The sequence below is a fragment of the Schistocerca gregaria genome, chromosome 3, assembly GCF_023897955.1.
Source record: "Schistocerca gregaria isolate iqSchGreg1 chromosome 3, iqSchGreg1.2, whole genome shotgun sequence".
Classification (NCBI taxonomy): domain Eukaryota; kingdom Metazoa; phylum Arthropoda; class Insecta; order Orthoptera; family Acrididae; genus Schistocerca; species Schistocerca gregaria.
Window position 1 is genome coordinate 337,402,052 of NC_064922.1, and position 19,300 is coordinate 337,421,351.

The following is a 19,300-nucleotide window of genomic DNA, read 5'->3' on the forward strand; positions in this document are numbered from 1 at the left end:
TTTCATGATTTAGTCAACTGCCATTTTTTGTACCATATAGATAACTTACATAAATCATTCTGCAACTGGTTTTGGTTATCTGATGACATTGTGTGACTGTAAATGACAGTATCATCTGCAAACAATCTGAGGACTGTTCACATTGCCTCCTAAATCTTTTATATAGATCGGTAACAACAGGGGCCTAGAAAACTTCTTTGAGAAACACCATGTATTACTTGCTTTTTCTCTGACATTCCGTCAGTTGAAACGAATTTTGAACTTCCTTACAGAAAATCACGAATCCAGTCGTGCAGCTTTGACGACATTGCATAGGCACGCAATATAATTTGAAGTCGCTTGTGAGAAGGTGTCAAAAGCCTTCTGGAAATCAAAAAATATGGAATAAATTTGACGTTCCATGTCGATAGCACTCATTACTTGTGAGAATACAAAGCTAGAACACAAGAACGATATGATCTGAATTCATATTGGCTATTTGTCAATAGAGAGTTTTCCTTGAGGTGGTTCATAATGTTACAGCACAGTTCTGAGGCCGCTTAAGTGTTGCCAACCATACGGATCTTGTCGTTGTCGATGGTTGTCCTACTGCATGGCAGTGCATCGAACACATCCTGTTGGACCACGTGGTGGCTGCTGCATACGGTGATGGCCCCTGGACGTACAATGTCAAACTCTATATGGCGGGCATCAGCAGGAATGTCTTGCGAAGCCTGGACATTGATGTAACGGAATGGCCGGCAGTGAGCCCAAACCTAAACCCCATCCTGCATCTGTAGCACATGCTTGACATACGAGTTCGTGATCGCCTTGTTCCACCACAACCTCTCAAAGAGCTCTCATTCAAGAATGGGGATCGATACTACATGGTGACCGCTTGTAGACTCGGACCGAGCATGCCATACAGGTGTCAGGCTCACATTATTGAAGCTTCCAATCCCAAAGAAAGCAGGTGTTGACAGATGTGAAAATTACCGAACTGTTGTTGTTGTGGTCTTCAGTCATGACTGGTTTGATGCAGCTCTTCATGCTACTCTATCCTGTGCAAGCTTCATCTCCCAGAACCCACTGCAACCCACATCCTTCTGAATCTGCTTAGTGTATTCATCTCATGGTCTCCTCCTATGATTTTTACCCTCTACGCTGCCCTCCAATACTAAATTGGTGATCCCTTGATGCCTCAGAACATGTCCTACCAACCGATCCCTTCTTCTGGTCAAGTTGTGCCACAAACTTCTCTTCTCACCAATCCTATTCAATACTTCCTCATTAGTTACGTGATCTACCCATCTACTCTTCAGCATTCTTCTGTAGCACCACATTTCGAAAGCTTCTATTCTCTTCTTGTCCAAACTATTTATCATCCATGTTTCACTTCCATACATGGCTACATTCCATACAAATACTATCAGAAATGACTTCCTGACACTTGAATCTATACTCGATGTTAACAAATTTCTCTTCTTCAAAAACGCTTTCCTTGCTATTGCCAATCTACATTTTATATCCTCTCTACTTCGACCATCATCAGTTATTTTGCTCCCCCAAATAGCAAAACTTCTTTACTACTTTAAGTGTCTCATTTCCTAATCTAATTACCTCAGCATCACCCGATTTAATTTGATTACATTCCATTATCCTCGTTTCGCTTTTGTTGATGTCCATCTTATATCCTTCTTTCAAGACACTATCCATTCCGTTCAACTGGTCTTCCAAGTCCTTCGTCTCTGACAGAATTACAATGTCATCGGCGAACCTCAAACTTTTTATTTCTTCTCCACGGATTTTAATACCTACTCCAAATTTTTCTTTTGTTTCCTTTATTGCTTGCTCAATATACAGATTGAATAACATCGGGGAGAGACTACAACCCTGTCTAACTCGTTCCCAACCACTGCTTCCCTTTCATGCCCCTCGACTCTTATAACTGCCATCTTGTTTCTGTACAAATTGTAAATAGCCTTTGGCTCCCTGTATTTTACCCCTGCCACCTTCAGAATTCGAAAGCGAGTATTCCAGTCAACATTGTCAAAAGCTTTCTCTAAGTCTACAAATGCTAGAAACGTAGCTTTGCCCTTCCTTAATCTAGCTTCTAAGATAAGTCGTAGGGTCAGTATTGCCTCACGTGTTCCAACATTTCTACGGAATCCAAACTGATCTTCCCTGAGGTCGGCTTCTACTAGTTTTCCATTCGTCTGTAAAGCATTTGTGTTAGTATTTTGCAGCTGTCACTTATTAAGCTGATAGTTCGGTAATTTTCACATCTGTCAACACCAGCTTTCTTTGGGATTGGAATTATTATATTCATCTTGAAGTCTGAGGGTATTTCGCCTGTCTCGTACATCTTGCTCACCAGATGGTAGTTTTGTCAGGACTGGCTCTCCCAAGGCCGTCAGTAGTTCCAATAGAACGTTGTCTACTCCGGGGGCCTTCTTTCGACTAAGGTCTTTCAGTGCTCCGTCAAACTCTACACGCAGTATCGTATCTCCCATTTTGTCTTCATCTACATCCTCTTCCATTTCCGTAATATTGTCCTCAAGTACATCGCCCTTGTATAGACCTCTATATACTCCTTCCACCTTTCTGCTTTCCCTTCTTTCCTTAGAACTGGGTTTCCATCTGAGCTCTTGATGTTCATACAAGTGGTTATCTTAACTCCAAAGGTCTCTTTAATTTTCCTGTAGGCAGTATCTATCTTACCCCTAGTGAGATAAGCCTCTACATCATTACATTTGTCCTCTAGTCATTCCTGCTTAGCCATTTTGCACTTCCTGTCGATCTCATTTTTGAGACGTGTGTATTCCTTTTTACCTGCTTCATTTACTGCATTTTTATATTTTCTCCTTTCATCAATTAAATTCAGTATTTCTTCTGTTACCCAAGGATTTCTACTAGCCCTCGTCTTTTTACCTACTTTATCCTGTGCTGCCTTCACTACTTCATCCCTCAAAGTTACCCATTCTTCTTCTACTGTATTTCTTTCCCCCATTCCTGTCAATTGCTCACTTATGCTCTCCCTGAAACTCTGTACAACCTCTGGTTCTTTCAGTTTATCCAGGTCCCATCTCCTTAATTTCCCACATTTTTGCAGTTTCTTCAGTTTTAATCTACAGGTCATAACCAATAGATTGTGGTCAGAGTCCACATCTGCCCCTGGAAATGCCTTACAACTTAAAACCTGGTTCCTAAATCTCTGTCTTACCATTATATAATCTATCTGATACCTTTTAGTATCTCCAGGGTTCTTCTTTTATGATTCTTGAACCAAGTGTTAGCTATGATTAAGTTGTGTTCTGTGCAAAATTCAACCAGGAGGTTTCCTCTTTAATTTCTTTGCCCCAATCCATATTCACCTACTACATTTCCTTCTCTCCCTTTTCCTACTACCGAATTCCAGTCACCCATGACTATTAAATTTTCGTCTCCCTTCACTATCTGAATCATTTCTTTTATTTCATCATACATTTCTTCAATTTCTTCGTCATCTGCAGAGCTTGTTGGCATATAAACTTGTTCTACTGTCGTAGGCATGGGCTTTGTGTCTATCTTGGCCACAATAATGCGTTCACTATGCTGTTTGTAGTAGCTTACCTGCATTCCTGTTTTCCTATTCATTATTAAACCTACTCCTGCATTACCCCTATTTCATTTTGTGTTTATAACCCTGTAGTCACCTGACCAGAAGTCTTGTTCCTCCTGCCACTGAACTTCACTAATTACCACTATATCTAACTTAAATCTATCCATTTCCCTTTTTAAATTTCCTAACCTACTTGCCCGATTAAGGATCTGACATTCCAAGCTCCGATCTGAAGAACGCCAGTTTTCTTTCTCCTCATAACGACATTCTTTTGAGTAGTCCCCGCCCGGAGATCCGAATGGGGGCTATTTTACCTCCGGAATATTTTACCCAAGAGGACGCCATCATCATTTAATCATACAGTAAAGCTGCATGCCCACAGGAAAAATTATGGCCGTAGTTTCCCCTTGCTTTCAGCCGTTCGCAGTATCAGCACAGCAAGGCCGTTTTGGTTATTGCTACAAGGCCAGATCAGTCAATCATCCACTTTGTTGCCCCTGCGACTACTGAAAAGGCTGTTGCCCCTCTTCAGGAACCACACGTTTGGCCTCTCAACAGATACCCATCCAATGTGGTTGCACCTACGGTACGGCTATCTGTATCGCTGAGGCATGCAAGTCTCCCCACCAACGGCAAGGTCCATGGTTCATGGGGGGAGGATTACCGAACTATCAGTTTAATAAGACACAGATGCAAAATACAAACGAGAATTATCTACAGACGAATGGAAAAACTGGTAGAAGCCGACCTCAGGGAAGATCAGTTTGTATTCCGTAAAAATATTGGAACATGTGAGGCAATGCAGACCCTAAGACTTATCTTAGAAGAAAGATGAAAGAAAGGCAAACCTATGTTTCTAGCATTTGTAGACTTAGAGAAAGCTTTTGACAATGATGACTGGAATACTCTCTTTCAAATTCTGAAGGTAGCAGGGGTAAAATACAGGAAGTGAAAGGCTATTTACAATTTGTACAGAAAACAGATAGCAGTTATGAGAGTCGAGGGACACGAAAGGGAAACAGTGGTTGGGAAGGGTGTGAGACAGGGTTGTAGCCTCTCCCCGATGATATTCAATCTGTATATTAAGCAAGCAGTAAAGGAAACAAAAGAAAAGTTAGGAGTAGGTATTAAAATCCATAGAGAAGAAATAATAACTTTAAGGTTCACCGATGACATTGTAATTCTGCCAGAGACAGCAAAGTACTCCTCAGTGGAGTGTGGCAGACGCCCAAATTCATGTTCTCAAATCTTTTGAGCAGTGCATTGCAAGATATGCATTGTTAGTAGTGTTAGTGTTGGGGCGGCCATCTTTGCGAATACCGACGCATTAAGGAAATATGGAGAGATCCTCTTTCCGCAGTGGGAGTTCAAATTAAAAGGCGGATTAGGAAATGCTCCTGAGAGAGGCTGACAGCCAATCGCACCACACAGTTGTTGAAACAACTGTCATTGCTGAGGCACGGCAAACTAACACACATTGGAGGTTGAAGATGACACAGCGAGCGAGGTAACCAACTTCCCATCTGAAATGCTTCGGACAGTAGAACAATCTGTAGTGTGGTTTCGGCTGTCGTAGACAGTCTGTCATCACATTGAGCAAAGTTTGTAACCTGAAACGTGAACATGGTACACAGTTAACAAATGTGGAAATTACAATGTTTTCTTTTAATGATTTATTCGTTATTTCTCTTCTGTGTGCCCTCATAAATGATTCCACGAAGTTTCATTATCCTACAGTCACTTGTTTTTTTCCATGGGGGCCCTTTTAGCTGGAGAAAGCACGATTCTAATCAACCGGTATGTCAATTTCAGATGGCACATGTTTGGTCTTCGCGATTATATTTTGTAATAATTCACTCTTATTCCATCGAAAATGATCTTTGTCTGTATTTCATTCACTACCTGTATCCAAAAATATTATCGGCTTGATTTGTATGGGAACATATAATTTTTAACGCCTAAAAACAAACCAATGCTGTGACATACATCGAACTCTCATCACGAGAACTTCCGAATGATACTCATTTAGTTCTGTCTATGCCCGACAAATTTGATAATTTGGCTTTTTAAAAATTCGTATAATGTATGTAATTACAAGGCGTACAAGTAATTACAAGGCGTACAACTCTGCTTCCGCCGTTGGCCGATAGGTGGCGACAGTGGTAAGTAGCAGTTGAATGAAACAGATCACAGACGTCAGGCAGGTAGCTTGGACCTCGGTCAACGTAACCTCAAGCAGGGTATGATTTGTGCTTTTACTAGTAGGGGGGGGGGGGGGAGGAGGGGGAGGAGATGCCTTAGGGGGTTAGTAGAATTAATTATATATGTTACTAGCTTGGACCGTGGCATTATGCATGGTTAAACAGCTATTTATAAATAGATGTTAGTGCATACATGTGAATAGTGAGTTTCGGCATTAACAGAAGAGTCATCCCTTGTTATATCATTAAAAGTACATTATAGGTAAAGCTTATTTACAAAATCATCTTCAAACGGGTATGCGAGGGGAATTCAAAAAGTAGAGGTACATTTGTGAAAAGCTGTACTTATCCTGATGATAGAAAACTGAAACATATTAATAGTAAGACTTATTAAAAACTTTCAGTGTTCGGCTCCACAAATTTAAATTATATGTAAAGTTTTACTCCAGTGCATGGGAAATAAACATCCCAGGTTGGGATGCATAAACTAAAACCAGAGAAGGGGATGGTCAGATGCAGAGGGGGGGAAATCCCCCCCCATCCCCCTGAAAATTGCACACTGACCTAAAGTATGTATGGTAAGGATGCTGTTAGTGAAAGAAAGTGTCATGAGTGATTTCAGCACTTCAAGAACGGTGATTTTAATGTCGTAGACCGGCAAAGTGGTGGAAGAAAGTATATTTTCGAAGATGCAGAATTGGAGTGCTGAGTGAAGACTCACATCAAACTCAAGAAGAATTGGCACGATTAGTGGGAGTGACACAGCAAGCAATTTCAAAACTATGGGCATGATTCAGAAAGAAGTAACTTGGGTCCCGTATGAGCTAAAACCAGTACAATTTTTAACGTCAATTGTGTTTTTGTGAACAGTTGCTTCAGAGGCAAAAACGGAAGGGATTTCTGCATCGCATTGTGACCAGGGACGAAAAATGGATTCCTTATGATAACCTTAAATGCAAAAAATCACGGGGATATCCTGGCCATACTTCCACTTCGACAGCCAAACCAAGATCATGCTCTGCATTTGGTGGGACCAGCTCGGCTTCGCGTACTATTAGGTGTTAAAGCCAAATGAAACAATCACAGATGCTCGTTATCGAACGCAGTTAATGTGTTTGAGCAGAGCATTAAGACAAACAGCTGTAATACAGCGAGAGGCACGGTAAAATGATTTTGCAGCACAAAAAGACTCGACCCCATGTTGCAACAGAGGTCAAAATGTATTTGGAAACATTAAAATGGGATGCCTTACCCCACCCACCATATTCTCCAAACATTGCTCCCTCTATCACCTGTTTAGATCAATGGCACATGACCTGGCTGACCTACACTTCCGATCCCATGAAGTCACAAATTGGATCGATTCATGGATCGCTTCAAAAGATGAACAATTTTTTCAACGCGGGACTCATACACTGCCCGAAAGATGGTAGAAAGTAGTGCTCAGCAGTGGAAAATACTTTAAATGATACATGTGTAACCAATTTGTTTCATTAAAGGATCAAATGTTGGTGGAAAAACGGGATATGCAAAGTCGTACACCTTGTAGTAACAAAAAATTTTGGCTGCTTATTTCAAACTCACCTTAATCTAAATTTTTGTACATATTTTCTGTTTCTAAGGAAACAGCAAACACTATAAATACTGAAGTACTGTGTTCTTTGGACTAGAACTCAAATTCGGATTTTTATCATTCACATGCTCCATTTGTAATAGTTTCATTGTTCTGTAATTGTGATACTAAAAGTAGTGAGGGGCATTAACTAGTGTAAACCAGTAAAAACTGAAAACCAGTACAAAAGGCTAAGTAGCACTCCTTGCGCCTATAGATCTATCTCAGTGGCTTTGCCCTAAGTGAAAGCCCTTGACTGCTAATTTGGGCTTTTCTCTTGAAACCTTCCATCAGTTATCCAAGTGGCTGTCTCTGTAGTAGAAGCACATCATCTGTACCACTGTATAATGCCTTCCATGTGGCATGATTGGGTTCACCTGTGTACGGCTATAGGCTTTGCCTGTACCCTGAAGGTCGTCCTTCTTTTCTCCATCAGTCCAAGCCACTTAAGCCAAGTGGAATAACACCACTTTTGTGCTGTCATTAGCTACACTGTGTGAACAGGGGCTAAACATGCAGACTGTGACATCCATTTGTGGTATATAGCAGCACATAAAAAAAAACTGATTTTCAGCCTTACAATAAATCAATGTGAAATGATACCATTGCCAAGCGAAATAAAAAAACTGGCAATCATAATGTTTTCCTTTGATTTCTTATGAAACAATTTGTCACTATCCTGCAATAGTTACCACCACGACCACCACCACCACCACTGCAGTTATGTCGTACTGCAACAACTTCATCCTTTATAGGTGAATGTCAGACACTTTACTGAAAGATTGTACAGTACACATCTATCTACAAAAGACCACTTTCAGATCAATAGCAAAGTAGTCCTCTTGCACCACATTCAGAAAGCAGAAAATTGCAGTCTTGGCAGATTGGATGTAGATCACAATATGATGGTAACAAGCTTAATTATTCATAAATACAAATATTCATTGATACTAAGACATCAGTTCAAAACATAATTACATTCATAGGTTTCAGGGGTGGATAAAGAGGGGAGGGGGGGACAGTTTGTAAAGAACTAAGATGCCCTGTATCCACACCTGGTAAGGTTCAGTCTAAATGGCAGACATAACAGGATTTTAGAGGTGAGGAGCAGTTTCTGAGGCTGCCATAGAGACAACAGAGGGTGCTGATGTGGTAAAGAACACCATTATATGAAAGGCTGTTGTCTCTGTTAGTAACAGATAAAGGTATTTATGACAGCATTAGCCTCTTCTCAAATAACACATTTCCAGAAGTGTGGGCATGATAGTTCAGCATTTTGTGCTTGACATAATGCAACTTCAACACAGAGATTATTATTTCCCTTCATGCAGCAAGCAGATGACACTACTTTGACTCTGTTGGACAAGAAAAGAAGTCGGCACCAATTTAGAGAAAAACACAACAGCATGCAAAATTTCTGAATCAGGGTGAAAGTTTCTCGTGTCACTGTACAGGGCAGACATGGAACAGATACGCACTGGACAATCTGTGCCACTGACAAGTCTCTAAAACTGCAGCAAAACCCACATTCCATCTTGCAGCTTTGCCAACTACTAGAGACTCTGTTCAGTACCATTCTTTTTGTACATCTATACTGAAGACCCAAGAAACTAGTACACCTGCCTAAAATTCTGTAGGGCATGCAGAAGAGGTGCAACTCAACTAATGTCTGAAATAGTGCTGGATTGAAATGACACCATGAAATGTACAGAGGTGTCCATAAATCTGTAAGAGTGCTATGGGATGGAGATCTCTTCTGAACAGCATTTTGCAAGGAATCCCAGATACGCTCAATGTTCATGTCTGGGGAGTTTGGTCGCCAGTGGAAGTGTTTAAACCCAGCAGTGTGTTCCTGGAACCACTCTGTAGCAATTCTGCACTTGCGGGAGTGTCACATTGTCCTGCTGGAATTGCCCAAGTCTGACAGAATGCACAATGGACATAAATGGATGAACGTGATCAGACAAGATGCTTACATGTGTGTCACCTGTCAGTCATATCTAGACATATCAGGGGTCCCATATAACTCCAACTGCACAAGCCCCACAGCATTAGTGTCTCCACCAGCTTCAGCAGTACCCTGCTGACATGCAGGGTCTATGAATTCATTAGATTGTCTCCATACCTTTACATGTCCACCCGCTCAATACAATTTGAAAAGAGTCACCCAACCAGGCAGCATGTTACCAGTCATTAACAGACCACTGTCGTTCTTGATAGGCCCAAGCGATGCTTAAAGCTTTGTCATGGAGTCAAGCCAGCTCTGAAAGCCCATATCAATGATGTTTTGTTGAATGATTTGCACACTGACACTTGTTGATGGCCTAGCATTGAAATATCCAGCAATTTGTGAAAAGGTTGCACTTCTGTCACTTTGAACAATTCTCTTCAGTCACCATTGGTCCTGTTCCTGCAGGATCTTTTTCCACCCACAGCGATGTCAGAGATTTAATGTTTTGTCGAATTCCTTATATTTGCAGTACACTCATGAAAGAATCATGTGGAGAAATCCCCACTTCATCACTACACCAGAGATTCTGTCTCCCATCTCTTGTGCACTGTCTATAATATGTTCAAACTCGCTCAAATCTTGATAACCTGCCATTGTAGTAGCAGTAAGTGGTCTAACAACTGTGCAAGATGCTTGTTGTCTTGAACAGGCATTGTTGAATGCAGCGCTGTATTCTGCCTATGTACACCTCTCTTAACTGGAATACACATGCATATATAGCAGTTTATTTGGTATTTCACTGTATATCTATATCTATATCTACTCTCTGCAAGCTGCCTAGTAGTGCATGTAGGGGTATTTTGTGTACCACTGTCACTTCCCCGTTTTTCTGCTTGTTATGTATTTTTTGCACAAAGAACAATTGCTGGAAACCTCAATGTGTGCTCAAACCTCTTAAATTTTTTATCTTCATGATCTTTTCAGGAGGTATACATAGGAGAAAGCAATATAATGGTTGACTGTTCTACAGATGTAGACACTCAGAATTTTAACAGTAGACCATACCATGATGTAGAACACATCTCTTGCAGTGCACCTCTCGGACCCCCTCCTGCTGGAATTGGCTCAGAATCTGTGACACTTTTGTGCTTATTAAATGAGCCTGCAATGAAACATGCTGCTCTTCTTTGTATCCTCTATATTTTCTGTCAATCCTATCTCGTATAGATCCCAGACTGATGACCACTATTAAAGTGTGGTAAAAAGGTGCTTTGTAGTTTATGTAAAGGAGATGATTTAAGAAGTGACCAGATCAAAACTTTGAGCTTTGCTTATTTAAAAGATGATGAATTATTTTTGCTCACTTCACATATGATTTCTGTAAAACATAAAACAAAATATTAAAACATATTTTGTGATTACAGGGTATCTTGGAACGTCTAGAAGAGGGAGTGGTGATTGGTGATGGTGGTTTTGTATTTGCACTGGAAAAAAGGGGTTATGTGAAAGCTGGACCATGGACTCCAGAGGCTACTGTAGAAAACCCTGAAGCAGGTATGGTGTAAATCTGTACTAGCAGAAGACAAGTAAAACATAGATTTGCTGTTGTCAAAATGTATGGAATAGAATTTGGATGAAGTGGTTGTATGTTACAGACTAAAATTTTGGATGCTTTAAAGCTCAATACATGTTTTTCTCACACATTAAAAATGTAGGGAATAGTAAAGGTAAAAATACTGATGCTCATCAGAATGAAGTCTAAATAAAAGAGGCAGTAAAAAGGTAATGGGAGAGAATACAACAGCAAAGGTGTAGTAATGGAGGAATTAAGTGTGCAGCAATAATCAAAAAAATCTGTGATAAAAGTGAAAGGGAAAGATCAACCCAATAAAGCCAGTATAAATTACTTTGTCTTGATAGCAAGTATAATGCAACATACACAAATAACAAATTGCCACTCAGACAACATTTTGCTAAGTTATGCAAATGGTAAAACTTACCCGGGTGCCGTTTTATTCCAGAATGTCTGGCATTTCTTTTTTAGTATCCTGTGTTTGTACTTTATTAGTGTAATTTAAGATTCATAAATTCATGAGATAATATCAAAATAGTGTAAGATGTATGGGAAACAATAGTCAAAAGCTTTCATCAAAATTTTGTTTGAAACACAGAAAGTGTGGAACATGAGGCAAAATGTGTGCATACTTAATGTAGTAAAAGAATTTTCTAAGTAGTTAATTACTTCACATGCTCTTGTGTTGGGCACTTACCATACCTAAAATTATAATAATGTTTTATAGTTTTTCTTAAATGATGTGGAGAGGCAACTGCAGCTAGAGGGAAGTGAGACAGTTAAGTTTTAGTTCTCTCTTCTCTTCTAATTCAATGCTTTTTTTGTAGTTTCAAGCTAACAATATCCATGAAAAGTTACAGAATAAAATCCTGATACTAAGAATGACTTAAATTGCTAAATTTCCATTCATCACTATTTCAGTACGACAGCTGCATCGTGAGTTCTTACGTGCTGGTGCAGATGTGATGCAGGCTTTCACATTTTATGCTTGTGACACGAAGCTTGAAAACAGGGGTCATGATGCAGGAGAAAAATTTACAGTAAGTAAAAAAATGGTTTTTAATAGAAATAACATTGGATAGTTAATGTAATATGTGTGTGACATTTTGTAATCAAAACAGATAACTCTCTAACATCTTATCATTACACAAATATTATGCATGGGTACCTAGAACAAGTCTGACAGAAAAGGTAGAAATTGTTGATCATGATTAGTCCTCTGCTGCAATATAGTCTAAATGCCAAGGTGCTGGATATACTACTGAGTTTATCATGACTCCTCCTAATCGTCTTCCTACTTAAAATTGCATTTCATAATGTGTGTGATTTCTCTTTCTTCGCTTCATTTCCCTTCCAACTCCAATTAGTTTGATACATGGATGTGGCCAGTGAGGGACAGGAGAGGGCAAGAAGCTTCCCACTCCCCACTAGCAAACAATTTTGACTTTTGCAAAGTTTACTCGTATGCTGCCCCATCACATGACTGAATTCTCAGTCCAGTAGCAGATCAAAGAAAACAGTGAAACACATAATGAATATAGATGTGTAACAAATGTAACCAGAGCCATCTGTTGTGAAATCTCTAAAATATTTCACATTCTATTTATTTCTCCATGTAATTGAAAATGTTAGGTGGTGCTAGTTTCCAAAAGGCTGCAGTGGTGTTGTACTTTAATTTGTGGTGTTTTTTCTTATTTTACCAACCAATGTAAAAAAACTACTAAAAATAAGAATGTATAAAGTATTTGTATGTATCTGAATGTTACCTGCTTGAGATTAAAATTATACAAATTTCATCCAAACTATACTCTGTTCAACATGCCTATATTATAAACATTTTAAAGTTTCATTTCGAATAAAATGAGTTTCTTCCTCCACACCTCCTTTCACAGGCTGAGGAGCCAAGGTAGCACTTGAAAAATTTTTGAAAGGTATAAAATATTTGAAAAGGGGGCATGAAAAGCTGATAAAATATTTTAAAAATGTAATTAAAAGGTGAAAAATAATTTCAGTTATCAGATGTGGTACAAATGATTTGTTTTAATTTTTGTCACAACCTACCAAACAGGCCACTTAAGATTTATTTAACTTTCTCTTTTGTGATCCTGAATGGAAATGGCCATTTTTTCCCTGCATGTAGGTCTATTAATATATGCAGGAACATAGGAAATCCAGTATTGGTAATTCGAAATTGATGATCATACTGCATGAGCAAAATGTAAATCACATTTTTGCATCTAATGACATTCTACATTTTAATATTGGAGAAAGATCAACAAAATATTTCAGATTAAAGTTTCTTAGGAATATTAGCAGAAATGAAGTAATCATACTATATTTACTTCTCTAAAGATTTTCTTCATTTTTTTTCTTCTTTCAAGATTTGTGCACATTCTGGCTCACCCCATTCCAATTTTGCTTCATTTAAAGAATTTTTTTGAAGTGCTCTTTTTGGTTTAGCTGAAGTTGGCAAGAGAAGTTCTTCTTTTGCCTATTTAGATAGACTGGGTTGTCAATTGTTTCTTCACGTCATTCATCTTTTTAGTCTCATCAAGATACCTTTGGTTTTGATCTTCCTCTTGCTTTTATTCTAATTCAAATTTTCTCCACCTTTCACATTCTTCCTTATAGATAGTACGAGAATTTGCATATGCTTGCTGTCCATATTTTGAGTTATGGGTCAATGGGCCCAGAAAGAAATGGTTTTATTATCCCAAAGCATTCCTCAGTCAAAACACAGTTTAAAAATTTAGTCACTGGTACCTTGTCTTCTCCTGATTATGCTTTGAAATTGAATATCTTCTCTCTGTCTGCATTTCCATGGGACAATGTAAGAGAAGCTTCAACACTTTTTGACACCTAAGGATAGTTTAACTCTATGGATGACTATCTTTCTGAAATGTGCTGCTGTCAGTAAATTCAACACTTTTTTAAAAATCTAAAGCTAGTCATTTTGCGACTTTTGACATGTCACTTCTTCAACATCTGCTTTTTCTTTCTTTGATGTCTAAGAACCTAAAACTTTTCAGTGGTGCACTTGATATATAAGTCTATTCCACCACATGTTTGCAAGCTGTGATGTAATGTTCTCGGGCACTCTTTAGAAACCATGACTTACACATTCTTCACTTGTTTGCCTACTAGCAACTAGCTGTTCAGGAGGAAGTATGTTATCTAATGTAAGAGTTCTTTGAGGAACTTCAGAAATACTCAATTTTTTTTCTTTGAGCAGAAACCTTCAGAACATCAGCCAAGTAAGTATGAAGTATGTTGTCTATTTCTGTATGCAGCTTGTGGATCAAAGATGTTTGGCCCTGAAAATATTGTGCATACTTGCAGATTAGTTCTGCAGACAAAATTATGAACTAAGTTCTGCTTTCAGTGATGGCTTTTTGCAGCGTTCACAATGACATTATAGGATTTGGACTGAACAGTAGCAGAATATTTTTTTAAATCATGTATGGTGAAGAAAGCAAGGGGAAACTACAGCCGTAATCTTTCCCAAGGGCATGCAGCTTTACTGTATGGTTAAATGATGATGCAGGTTTCAAAGGTAAAATAGTCCCCCATTCAGATCTCCAAACTACTCACGAGGATGTCGTTATAAGCAGAATTGAGACCGGTGTTCTACGGATCAGAGCATGGAGTATCAGATCCCTTAATGGCACAGGTAGGATAGAAAACTTAAAAAGGGAAATGGATAGGTTAAAATTGGATATAGTGGGAATTAGTGAAGTTTGGTGGCAGGAGTAACAAGACTTCTGATCAGGTGAATATAGGATTATAAATACAAAATCAGATAACAGTAATGCGGGAGTGGTTTAATAATGAATAAAAGAATAGGAATGCAGATAAGCTACTACGAACAGCATAGTGAACACATTATTGTAGCAAAGATAGACACAAAGCTCACACCTATGGCAGTAGTAAAAGTTTATATGCCAACTAGCTCCGCAGATGAAGAGATTGAAGAAATGTGTGATGCAATAAAGGAAATTACTCATAGTTAAGGCAGATGAAAATTTAGTAGTCATGGGTCTGGAATGTGACTGTAGGAAAAGGAAGAGACAGAAAAGTAATAGGTGAATATGGACTGGGGTAAGGAATGAGAGGGGTAGCAACATGGTAGAATTTTACACGAACAATGCGAGACTGGAATAGAAAGGTGAACCGATAGAGGTACTCAGGGTACCCTCTGCTACACACCGTCAGGTGGCTTGCGGAGTATGGATGTAGATGTAGAGCATAACTTAATCAGAACTAACTTTGTTTAAGAATTGTGAAAGAAGGTTGTATACATAGATGAGGCCTGGAGACACCAGAAGGCTTCAGATAGATTATATAATGATAAGACAGAGATTTAGGAACCAGGCTTTTATTTGTAAGACATTTCCAGTGGCAGATGTGAACTCTGACCACACTTCATTGGTTATTAACTGTAGATTAAAACTGAAGAAACTGCAAAAAGGTGGACCTGAATAAACCTGGATAAAATGACAGAACCAGGAGAGGGACTGAACTTTAACTTATTGAGGATTGTCTGGTCTGAAAGTTATAAATGTACCTGCTATTGTCTGCACTTAATTTCATAGTTACTCTCAAGTTTTGTTGAAAGTGAGTGGTTAAAAATTGCCTGAAAACCTTTTGTCACCATTTATAGAGCAAGAATACACACTACAAAATCCATCACTTTCACAAACTTTTTCCCCAAGCAGACACTTAACTTCTCAAACAATCCTTTTCAAACCAGTAGCTGTGGATATCTCAAAGTTTAGTTTCACAACTGAACCAAGTACCACAGAAGCAGTTTTGTTACTACAGCAAAACTGGAATCCAGAAAAAAGAAGCAGTAGTAATAGAGGAATATTAGACACTAATAAGAGTTGAAGAAAATATAAAAGAAATGCCCAAAAATGAAAAAATCAGTCTCAAATTTCAGAAGGTTAGATTTTATCTACTTTTATCAGTGAAGCATTCTAAAAATTTAAATTAACATGAATACAGAAACCTGTAAATAAAAGTAAATAACTTATTTTGACCCTAAAAGAGCAAAGGAGGTTGAAAAAAGGTAACAAATTTTAAAAGGTGATCTAAGGTGATAATGTTAAAAAAAGTGATGGACTCATCACATAGCTCTCACAAAGTGAAGCTGAACCTCTCCCCCTCTTCCCTATAGAATTTCTGTGAACAAATCCTGGACTTTATCTTGGTTTGATATAGCTTGGCTGTGACCTTTTCTTTGTAGTACTGCTAACTAAACACACAGATAGTGATAAAAACAAAAGACTAATACATTCAGCAAACTGTTTCCTTTGGATGTTTTTGTTTAACAAAGATGGAGCATCACTGTTACTGATATATCATAGCTGCTGGAGAGAATGAAATTGAATAATTTTTTGATGCATACTGAAATGAATGGGAAATTAACAATAGTTCATTTGATAATCTGGTTATCTAGGTTGGTGGAGTGGAAATATCCTACTTGCATTAAAACTAGCAATGTTCATTGTAGACTGGCTAAAGTTGTGAGTGTAGATAAGTTTATGATAAGTAGAAATGAATGTGGTCATGTGAGAATATAGCTGGCAGTAAAAGATAAGCAGCAATTATTATTAAATATAAACGAGAAAATAGCTTTCCTTAAATAATTAACATTGTTGATAGTTTTGTTAGATTTTACTTGTGTAAGCACCTTTAGCAATAAATGGAAAGAAGCAGCTACTAACTTCCAGTTCATTAATTTCATGGACCATATTCACAGTAAGCATTATGGTGTGGATAACATTTACCAAGACTTGAAAGATATCCCTGGAGGGCCTCACTCTCAATGGGATCTATGAGATGCAATGATTAAACTGATATATCTGGAAATTTGCAGGGAAAAGCAATCAATAAAGCAGCATGTGACATAGCTAAAGAGGTTGCTGCTGAAGAGGATGCTCTTGTGGCGGGAGGTTTGAGCCAGACTCCTACCTATCTCAGTGGTGGCACAAAAGAACAAGTTCAGAAGGAGTTCCAGAACCAAGTTGACGTCTTCATTCAAAATGACGTTGATTTTCTCATATGTGAGGTATGGCAGTTGCAACTTTATCCATTCTCAGATTAAAATATGATGATTGCTGTATTGAAAGCCAAATTAAATATCTAAAAGTGTTGATTACTTATACTAACATTAATCTGTGTATGTTACTTGTAATTTGAGCAAAGTTGATATTCAAGGTCTACAAAGATTAAATTTTATGTATCTTACCATGCTGAAGTCTCATAACTTTGTTAAGACCACAAAACATCAGACACTACACAACAGACAGACAACATAAGGGAGCTTGGTACCATAGCAGTGTTACTCCAAACCACTTCGAGGAGGGTACAGGTATACCAAACAAATGTGTTCACAAATAAGGAAGAAACATAAATACAATATTCATTCTGTATACTGTAAGGGTATAACAAAGATAAGAAGGCTCTAGCAGTTAATTTAACCATGCCTGTGAAAATTGTTGTTGGACTTTAGTTTGATGTATAATCTCCAGACTGAAAAAAGCTAATCTCTGCTTGTCGTAGGAAAATGTTTTTCAGGTACTACTACAAGAAGGCACATTGTTGTGATATTTATCACAATTACTTAATGATACACAAAGATATGGTTCACTTCCTGGCAGATGGTGTGGTGGGAATGCATGTACATAAACACTTTGACAGCAGTGAACGAAAGTTGAAATTGGCAATTCATTATGTTGAATTTGATCTTTTTGTCAAGGTTTGGGCAACCAGGTGTCAGCAGGTACAAGTAGATAAATAACTGAAGCACAAGCAGCTGAGCCTATGTGACAGACCTCACTGCTGTGGCTGCGGCCATGGCCATAGGGTGGGGTGGTCAGACGGCTTGTGCATGCACAGAACATTTCCAATAGGACCACCTAGAGGGTGGCCAATTAGCATATACTGGCTGCACCTGCTTGCAGGTGAGCTAAAGTGCACTCGAGGGTGCACTTGCCCCATGTGTCAGTGTTGGAGTAGCCTTTTCCAGTATATGCTTAATGGCATAGTCATATCAGTCTCAATCAGCTATCTGATCAGTAGAATTCACAATTGGAATGCAACATATCTCAGGTCAGATGCGCATTAGCTGACGATCACAGCCTGCTTCAGCTCACATTGTTACATGCTGTCCTTAACGCAATGGCTGCTGTATGGCTGCTGTATGGCTGGCCTAATGCTGTGCGCCTGGTCTGGTGGTGAAACATCCATCACTAAGCATGTGGCAGTCAATGTGTTACTGTTCTAGCCTGTTACCTGGACTCAAGATACACCCTATGTTTTCTACAGTTTTTCTACAGTTTCTAAAGCATTCCAATTATACTTTCTGTAATAATGGTGGCAGTCTTCCTCCATGCATAGGTCAGAATGGTCTGGTGTCCCTTATGCCTACACACTTCTCTTCCTCTGTCATGGAAGCACAGTATTGTCTCCCTACCTGTAGCCAGCCTTGTGTGTCTTATTTTAAGACTTTCTTTTGGCCTGGGATTGACGTAAATATTTTGTTACAATTGTCTTATCTAAGACAAATAACACTTCTTGTCCAGTTAGATTTAAGACACACAAAATAAAATTATTTCTCCACATTTAAATTTCAAATTAATGTTTTGGAGGGGCACACTTCAACCAGTAAAGTTTATTCACATCCTCTCAATTGTAGCAGGATTTCCATGACCATATATGGGCATGAAAACACATTGCCCTTGCCTTAGATTATAATTCATGAGCTGTGGGAACATTACAACTTAGTATGGAAGGAATGACATTTGCTGGTGGGTAATGTTGCAGGATTTGAGATTTACTGGCATTTTAATGGACACACAAAGATGTGTATAATGTAATAGCAAGTATGGTGAATATCAGCATCCAAAACATGTAGATGTCAAATTTCCAAGATGGGTAATATTCTGTTGTAGCCATAGAACATTAATACTAGAAAGTCTGGGCTCTGGGAACAGATACAGAGAAGACAGTCTTGGTGTATTTTATATATCAAGCCCTCACAACCTCCAATACTATTTGTTTCCGTACTGAATAGCTGTGAAAGGAATGCATTCACTACTTAAGCATACTTACAGTCTAGTGTTTACCATACTAATTAACTTTATCAATGTATCACAGACTCAAGAGTGGAAATCATAATCATAGTCACTACATATGTAACAATGGATGTGAAATTGTGACATTGTGTCAGTGAGATTGCACATCAATGTCTAAAAGGCTATTTATTTTAACTTACTGAACTTGTTATAGCCAAAAGTTTCTCCACGTTACATTCAGCCCTCCTTAACATCTTGTTATTTATCTTTCTTTTTGTCCAGTATCAAATTAGAATCCATAACAT

The 19,300-nt window shown here is 38.5% G+C and overlaps 1 protein-coding gene across 1 annotated transcript in view; it reads left to right on the forward strand.

Annotated features, from left to right (window-relative positions):
• Window positions 1–19,300, forward strand: part of LOC126354127 (betaine--homocysteine S-methyltransferase 1-like) — a 50,439-nt gene that overhangs the window by 22,941 nt on the left and 8,198 nt on the right. The window contains exons 2-4 of the mRNA XM_050003524.1: window positions 10,769–10,898; window positions 11,839–11,957; window positions 16,796–16,987. Of these exons, the coding sequence (XP_049859481.1) occupies window positions 10,769–10,898; window positions 11,839–11,957; window positions 16,796–16,987 (441 nt within the window). The remainder of the gene's footprint in view (window positions 1–10,768; window positions 10,899–11,838; window positions 11,958–16,795; window positions 16,988–19,300) is intronic.